This window comes from Ictalurus furcatus, chromosome 15 (genome assembly GCF_023375685.1).
Source record: "Ictalurus furcatus strain D&B chromosome 15, Billie_1.0, whole genome shotgun sequence".
NCBI classification, from domain to species: Eukaryota; Metazoa; Chordata; class Actinopteri; order Siluriformes; family Ictaluridae; genus Ictalurus; species Ictalurus furcatus.
Genome location: NC_071269.1, coordinates 13,176,296 through 13,185,089, shown reverse-complemented (window position 1 = coordinate 13,185,089; position 8,794 = coordinate 13,176,296). Strand labels below are relative to the sequence as shown.

Sequence of the window (8,794 nt, the reverse complement as noted above, 5' to 3'; positions counted from 1 at the left end):
TCCTTAAATGCACACTTCCTTGCTAAATAGTAGGCCAAAATAGTAGGCCAACCTATTTAGCTGCTATTTAGTATGGTAGTTTGTGCTTGTTGGCCATAGCCCGAGTCCGCCTCTCCTCCTTTGCTATGGGTCCTACCTTCGGGCGCTGAGTCACGTGACTTGGCTCTCGCGTGAAGTATAGAGGGCGAATCGGGGAACGGTTATATGAGGTGCTATCAGCCTGTGATACCGAGTCGCAACACGCGAGGAGAAAAAAAATCGCTTTTTAAATACAAGTTTCAGCGTTTACGACTACAATCCCTGCATTCCTTCCAATTAATAAGAGAACACGGAACAGAGGAGCTTCGACTGAGGTGCTACTCGATTGGGGGGAAAGAGGTAGCCTAACTTTATCGCCCCGTGCCCTTATCTGGTGAGATAATGCGACGAGAGCTCTAGGATAAAATTGTATTAGCGCTGAGCATGCGGCTATCATCTGTTTTTATGCGTTTCCGATAAAAAATATATATCAAGAGATTGTGCCTTTGTTATCTCTATGGTTCTTGATTTGCTTCAATCGGCTGTTTCACTGACTTGGTTGGAGTAGTCTAGATACTTGACATGGTTAGTCTTTTTCCAATATCTACAGGCAAAAATAGTATAGGACTCTTTAATTTTATTTCATTTCATTAATCATCCATCAAAATGTTGTTTTAACGAATATGCTTATCAAATTAATCACATTTTACTTTAAATGTATTATAATCTCGATGTTTTCTTTAGACATCGGCTTTGTAGTAATTTTCACGTTTTGTTGCACTTTAACGGAAAAATAACTGCCAGTTAATCTAAAAAGTAAGATATCTGAAATCCCACCATGTGGCTCTGATTATTATCCGCTGTCACGACCGAGAAGCTGCCTCAGACCAGACTTTGACTCCTTGTTTTTTTAGATGCTAATTAAGACGGATAGTGACGTGTAGGCTACTTTATTTTCGGAGAAAAATCATTTTTTCTCTCTCTCTCTCTCTTTCCTTCTTTTTTCCTTTTGTTGTCAGGAGTCTTGTCTAGCCGAACCGACCGGAGTGGAGCTTTTGGACGGACTTCACTTGCACTGATAATTATTTTTCTTTGTTTTTGTTATTTTGGGGTTTATTTTTTGTTTGTTTGTTTGTTTTTGTTCCTTACGAAAACTAGGAGATTTAATCCTGCAGCATGTACTCGAGCTTGGCCATACCTTCTAACCCATCCCCGTACGGCCACGACTCCGGGAACTACGTGCACGCACCGGCCAGCTCTCCCGTGTATGTGCCCAGCACTCGTGTGCCCGCCGCCGTGTTGCAGTCGCTGCCCTACCTGCAGCCGTGCGAACCCACGCACCAGACGCACGCGCTCACGGGCCACCATCACGCATGGCCACCGCAATCTGCTGCTGACGGCTCGTCGTTTGGCGCTGGAAGCCCGCATGCTCACGCGCCCTCCGCCACTTTCTCCTACACACACAGTCCGCCTGCGACCGGCGGTGGTAGCTGTGGCGCCCGCGACCCTGCGTCCTATCAGAGTGCACTGGCGTTGAGTGGCGGCGCGCGCGGCTCCGACCAGTACGGTGGTGCTCTGATGCGCTCCATGGGCGCTTCTTATTCGAGCCCATACGCGTACATGGGCCCCGACGTGAGCGGATCATGGGCGCCTGGTCATTTCGACAGCGGTGTGATCGGACTACAGGGACGCCAGGGAACTCTGACGGGCAGAAGGTCTGCTCTAGGTGCGTATCTCTAATGATCAGTTAAAAAAGTAATAATAATAATAATAATAATAATAATAATAATAATAACAACAACAACAACAACAACAACAACAATAATAATAAAGACCACTATCCCATCATTTTATTGTTTTATTCGTTGATGACACACCTTTCCTCAGTTTTTTCAACCTTTATTAATTATTTTATTTTACAAAATTGTATTTAATATATATTTATTTAGCAACCTTTTATTGCAAACATATGCACATGCACCTGGTTCACTGAATTCGCCACTGGACCCTCGAATTCACACCTGAAGCCAAGATTTTATTATAACCACTTGAGATCACTAATTAAAAATTTTAATTGTCACTTTGTCCAACAAACTACTTCCTGTTCATTAGTTACAATACTTGTCAGGCGCCTGGCAGCTATTATAAACAACTGTAGGCTATTTATATAAAATATACAAAGGAGAAATGAAAAATGTGTTTAACAACATATAAACACAGCTACAGTATGCAAATAGAAAAATGTACTAAATGCATATAAATGAGGAATGAATTTATTATTATGGATGCACTATTATGATACTATCACGTCATATATAATAAAATGACTGAATAGTGGCAATTCTAGAAATCTACATCTTTATTCTGATTAAATGATGATATCGTGCCATCGTAGGCATATATATTAAACGCTTAACTCTACTCGTTGTAGCCTACAAATTCATGGAAACAAAGCTGCAACTACTACTCTAGTATAATTTGTAATGTGACCTCTATTTTTTTCCAAGTCAGAGAGCAAAAATGGTTGGAATGAAAGGGAGGGGTCTCGTTTGATGCTGTGATTTCAGGTTTATTGCAGTAATTTAATGACAGCTGAAGGTGTTTTTTCTCTATGGCTAAACAGCCACAAAAATAGCAAGCTATTGTGATTATGTCAGTCTATTGATGCTATGTAGTAAGATTGTTATTCCCCTTAATCAAAGCTAAAAGTTGTGTTCTTTCAACTAATACACATATACTGCTAATGCACTTAAGATGCTAATTAAACCGCTAAAACATCGTTTGGGTGTGAATTGATGAAAGAGCTATGAGTGCAGACTTCTGAGCACTGACAACTACCTTACTGCCACCTTGATCAGACTTATCTAAACAAACATTTAACGACTCATCGTCTGATACACATAATGCAGCAGAAGCCTATGAGCTGTAGCACAATCCTGAATTATGTGTATGTCATGTAATTTGGTTCGCAGCTTGTCATAACAGACTGCTGGACGCATTCACTTTGTCGTAATGTTATCTTTGAAAGAGCACTTCGCCTACAAAACTATATTGCCCTATAAATTTCGCACATTTTAGTGACGAGTTTGTGGTTTATGTGTTTAGGTCCATAATGTCATATAAAGTCTCATATAATAACAGAACAACAGAAAGTCTAGAGAAATATTCTGAAAGGCTAATCCTACAGGTGCATCGTTATTATTGTTGTTGTTGTTGTTGTTGTTGTTGTTGTTGTTGTTGTTATTTCTCACTTGCTGAAATTAGTTAAACTAATTCTTTGAAATGTGGAATTCCAGCCATTAAATCCAGGAGGGCGTCGCGTGTCATGTGGCCTGATTGATTGGGGACTCCTGGATCCTTAACACTGATAAGAGACCCATAGCCATTCGACCCGGCCTTGTCAGACACACACACTCTGACACTGCTTACCCCACAATGTCCCCCGTATTGATACATTCTGCGTGCTGTCTCGGTCCGCGCGCGCCTCTTAATTCCACCCGCGCCAGGCCAAACGGACACATTCATCACACACACACGCACGCGCGCGCGCGCACACACACACACACACACACACACACAGGCCTAATGAATGGAGGGAGTGACTGCAGTGTATTTAATTAACTAATACACGCTGAAGTTGCTTATTTGATTTTCCCCACCTCTACAGTCTTCTTTGCAAAATATTTCCCGTAGACCATATTTCTAAAAAAAAATCGGTTGTTAAAATACTTAATTGCGTCTATTAACAATAATAAAAACTATTATAAGAAAATAATAAAAACTAGTGTTTTTATCTTACATGCTTTGATAAAATTCTTTCTTTGAGCAGGTTGGCTTAATGCAACCTCTGGCTGTTGTTTGTTCCCACATTAAGTGGAACACAGTTCTTTATGTATGGAAATACTTTTACACAGCTAAAACAATAATGCTTTTTTTTTTTTTTAATAACAGCATAATGTAGCATGTATAATGTAGCATGTTGAAATTATATTAGATAGGCTTGTATTACTCCTGTATTATTTTCTCCATACCCTATTAGTAGAATTTGTTTTATGATTCTTAATCGAATAGGGTGAAATGATCTCCAAACCTTAATTGACGCCACTTCCCTTAGAATTTTATGAATGCTGCGAAAGTTAATTAGGAATTAAATGAGTACTGTTGCAACAAATTAAACGTGGCCAGTAGAAATGAGAAATCTTTGTGTTTGTGCCTGCAGATGTGTTGGATGAAATGGCAGTGGAGGGACGCGAGTGTGTGAACTGCGGCTCCATCTCAACTCCGCTGTGGAGACGCGACGGAACCGGCCATTACCTGTGCAATGCCTGCGGCCTCTACCACAAGATGAACGGCATCAATCGGCCTCTCATCAAACCCCAGAAACGACTGGTGAGTGCCCCATGGTTTAGAACTGCATGATATATCGTTATTATTGCTGCAAAAATTAAAATCAGTAAATCTCACATCAATCATGCATAACAAAAGGCATCATTTTGGTTTTAATAATACTTGTCAATATACTGGACAATGTGGTTTTGTCTAATACATTTCAGGACATACAGCTTTTTAAATATGTAGCCATCAAAATAAGGTAGTTTGTCTAGACCATGCAACTTGTGGTGGTATTTAATCTTTAAAGATATTGAAACTCTAATAAGCATTAAGTTAAGCAATATTTGATGTGGTTTTGATAGCTAGACAAACATTGGAAATAGGTCTACTATTTTTTCAGCTCTCATTCTGTAAAATGATTCTTTACCAATCAATGTTGAAAAAAAAAACAGTGGAAAGAAAGATATATGTAAGAAGTGTGTGTGTGTGTGTGTGTGTGTGTGTGTGTGTGTGTGTGTGTGTGTGTGTGTGTGAAAACAAGAGAAATGGAAAGAGTGCTTATCTCAGGGCCACTTGTAGGAGGTCACAGAGGTAGAGAGACCTTCACTGCTGTCTTACTTCCCAAGCTCTCTCTCTCCCTCTCTTTCTCTCTCTGCAGCTGTGAATTAGCACACTTAGCACACCCTTTCCACATCTCTGTTTTTATTTGCCATTTAGTGACCTTGTCCTTGAGTCTGTCCGCATTTAGAAAGGGATGCAAAACTCCACGTAGTAGCTACTGTGTGCATGAGTGAGGAAATCTCTCTGCCCATGAGCACACAGCATTGTAATAAAAAAAACAGGCTGTTAGTTTTCCTTGTTTCCAACACCTGAGTACATGATTACAATAAAAGTTATGTCACCATGGTATAATTCAACACTGTGTGTACTTAGAGGATGTGTGAATACTGTATGTTTTTTTTATTGAGTTTTTATTTTTGTCAATAACCTGTGGAAACTGAGCTTGGGATGCACAATATGTCTAATTCGAAGATTTTAATTGGCAGAATGCAATGTTGAAACAGCGCTAATGAACCGTTCTGCTTTGAGAAATTAATTTTTAAGAATATTGCCTTTTCTAAGAACTATCGGTTCCTATCAGGTCCCAGATTTCCTTTGCTCCTGTCACCTTCCTCATAATCTTTGAATGAATGTACATACACACACACACACACACACACACACACACACACACACACACACACACATACAATCAACCCTTTTGCCATTTTTACCAAGATGAAAAACACTTGTTGCCATTTTGTGGTCTAGATGAACTCTGTGTGTGTATCTGCAGCAGACTACGTCCCGGCGGGCAGGCCTGTGTTGCACTAACTGTCATACCAGCACGACCACACTGTGGAGGAGAAATGCAGAGGGGGAGCCTGTATGTAATGCCTGTGGCCTCTACATGAAGCTTCACGGGGTCAGTATCAAGGTTCATGTAATTTGTTGGATCTTATCCTAATATATCCATGCAGAAATGTGTTCTGCATACATTCTTAGCTCAAGAGACTTTCAGGATTCAATCACTAACGCCCTTCCAAACAAAGCTCTAGCATCTTAGCATAAATGCTTAGTAAGCCAGTGTCCAACACATACTTTGACCATACTAGCAGTGTTGGTAACTTTAGTTAAGTAATTATGATATAATCAAAACTGGTTGAAAATTGATGGGTTTTAATATTAGATTCAATTCATGTATGACAGTTTTCATCCCAAAAAGTTCAATTCTGGTTCCAAACTAGTTCTTGATATGATTATAGGCTACATTTAGTGTCATTTTATTCAGTTGCAAATTACAATGTATATCTCCATCTTTAATGAGTAATAATTTTTATTAGAGGGTCTTATCCATCGTTCTGTCATCCTATAGGTACCCAGGCCACTAGCTATGAAGAAAGAAAGCATTCAGACAAGGAAACGCAAACCCAAGATACCTAAAACTAAGGCTTCAGGTAAGAGATGTTGTTGGTACATTTCTTTAAGCCATAATAGCATGCAATATGAATCAAAATGAATGCAAACCTATGGTTTGAAATTTACTATCAGGCTATAGATAGGTATACCGTGAATAATGTGACCATCTGTTCTCATTAATTTTACATTTTACATGTTTTTTAGTCTTTGAGTATTTGATGAAATACTGACTCATCACTCATCATTATGCAGTGTTGATATGTACAGGGATAAATGATAAATGTTCTGTCTGTATCACAGTATCAATGATTTTGCAGTGCTTTAGTGAAAGTGGTGTGAGAGGAGGTGGAATGAAAAGGTAGTTCATTTTTGGAAGAAAGTTGAGATGAGTGATTGGGATGATAAAGAGGGAGAGTGGGATTGCGAGAATGTGTGGAGAGACATATGGGGTGTGTGAGCAAATGGAAGACGCAACAGTGAGTGAGAGAGAGAAAGTGAGCATCCAGTTACACTATTTCTTCTGGATTTAATGGATTTGTGGTTAAAGACACAAACAGTGTCTATAGAGAGACCTCAGCCATCTCTGAATATCTGATGCTGCTAATTGTGTGATGTCTATTATTAAGTTTAATTGGGAGGTTTTTTCTTCATATTTTGTGGCCGTTTAGGGTCTTCTGTGTCCGGCACTACCTCTCCTACCTCTCATCCCATTTCAGAGAATGCTTCAACAATAAAAAGTGAACCCAATATTGCTGCCTCACCATACGCTGGTCAAACGGTTGTGTCTGTCACACAGGTATTCATACTAAGCCCATTATCACTCACAGATAAATCACATTATGCAGTAGCTGATTAACTGATCACATTACCCAAACAACGAAATGAATATTTTCAGTGTGAGAGCTATTGTGTCTTAACGATTACAGTTCTCAGACAGTGAATCCATAGTAAGGCTGAATAACTGCGCACAAAAACACTCAGGAATCCTAACAAGTGAAATTGATTTCTTGCAAATTTTCTACAAATGATGTTGTTAGAAAAGCTGTGACCTCTCACCTTAACCTTAATCATTCATTACCATTCATAGGAGTTGGCTTGTATGAATGTTTCAAGCACAGAAAAGGAAAATAAAATGAAAATAAAAATGAAAGTTACAAAGCCATGTGGAATAACCCATGCTTTTATTCTTGCCTCTCCTTCATAAGGCTTCAACACCGTTAAGCAGCACAAACTCGGGCCATGTGGACATCAAATACGAGGACTACCCTTTCACGCCGACATCCATCGCCCCACAGAACACCTGGTGCGCACTGTCCCAAGCATGATGCAGCCTGAGACAATGCCATTTCTGAAAATCACCCCAGTGCAATCTAGGAAAAAGACTTTATGACGAGAACTACCTATTACACAGCCAACACTAACAAGCAAAAACAAACTCTGATGGATGCCATTCGATGGGAATATATGAACTGATAATACAGTTTGTACAGCACGTAACCAATACTTCATTGTCCGGTTGTTCAGTGTAAATTTCAGGTCATACCTGTTCACATTTGTGGTGTAAGCTACAACAGACAACTCAACAAGTTATTACAGAGTTGTTGGGTTTTTTTTTTTTTTTTACTTAGAACCAAAATGAAGTACAAAATCAAAATGCACATTATATAAAAAAAAAAACAATGTTTCATAATATGCTTCTTCACAAATGATTAACTTTTAAGATACATTATTTATGTTGAGATAGGAGCAGTCCAGACAAACTGAGTTATTCAATATATTGTTTCTTTTTTCCTGGCAGGGAATATGTTTTATGGTCATAATGTCATTTGAGCACGCACACGCACACACACACACACACAAACACACACGCACACAAACAGGCTTTTAAAGGTTCCTCATTGTTTCTACTGATTCATAATGCTGTCCATTAATCTGAAGTGCAATGGCTCACTTTTCCGAAGCTTTTGAAAAGGGACACGATTATTTTAATTATTTTAAGAGTTTGTTTTGATCTCTTCAAATATATTAACCTTAATTTTATTTCTGCTGTACTTTGTTGATATCTAATGGAATTACACCTTTGTTTTATTGAACATAAAACTCAGTATGAGAGATTGTCCCTGTGTCTTTGTTCAGACTGTTGATACTCTTTGAAATCAATCAAGATTTATTAACAAAAGTCTAGAGGACACACTACACAGCAAAATCCACAGTGTTGATTTAATATCCAGAGTGTGGAATTTACACCCTACAAAGTTTATATAAGTCCATTGGACACAAATGAACACACTTGGTGTTAATTCAACACTAGGGATTTTACTGTGTAGATGTCTATATTTACACACAAAAAAATTAAATACATTTATGATCAAAATGTTAGTTGTTTATAACTATACCCAAAAAAATAATTTTTGCACAGTTTGTGAATGAAAGAAAAAACAGGCATAAAACAAATGTCTAATTCTGTGTAAGTTCTGTTGTGTCT

General features: G+C 38.7%; 1 protein-coding gene across 6 annotated transcripts; it reads left to right on the top strand.

Moving 5' to 3' along the window:
- The first annotated feature begins 204 nt into the window (after positions 1 to 204).
- Positions 205 to 8,421, top strand: gata5 (GATA binding protein 5). Of its 6 annotated transcripts, none has more exons than XM_053644314.1 (7): positions 205 to 378; positions 1,177 to 1,744; positions 4,238 to 4,407; positions 5,687 to 5,815; positions 6,266 to 6,347; positions 6,978 to 7,105; positions 7,515 to 8,421. In XM_053644314.1, exons 2-7 carry the CDS (start codon positions 1,195 to 1,197, stop codon positions 7,632 to 7,634), a joined length of 1,179 nt encoding a protein of 392 aa, XP_053500289.1. In that variant the 5' UTR covers positions 205 to 378; positions 1,177 to 1,194; the 3' UTR covers positions 7,635 to 8,421. The 6 variants fall into 6 exon arrangements, with proteins under 6 accessions (XP_053500289.1, XP_053500287.1, XP_053500290.1 ...); XM_053644312.1 differs by having other exon boundaries at positions 1,038 to 1,744; XM_053644315.1 differs by having other exon boundaries at positions 205 to 412.
- Positions 8,422 to 8,794: the final 373 nt, after the last annotated feature.

Excerpts from the sequence above, each read along its gene's own strand:
- gata5 (XM_053644314.1), top strand. The coding sequence starts at position 1,195 with ATGTACTCGAGCTTGGCCATACCTTCTAACCCATCCCCGTACGGCCAC. Across the intron at positions 4,408-5,686 it reads TCAAACCCCAGAAACGACTG|CAGACTACGTCCCGGCGGGC; the intron begins GTGAGTGCCCCA and ends GTGTATCTGCAG. Across the intron at positions 7,106-7,514 it reads CGGTTGTGTCTGTCACACAG|GCTTCAACACCGTTAAGCAG; the intron begins GTATTCATACTA and ends CTCCTTCATAAG.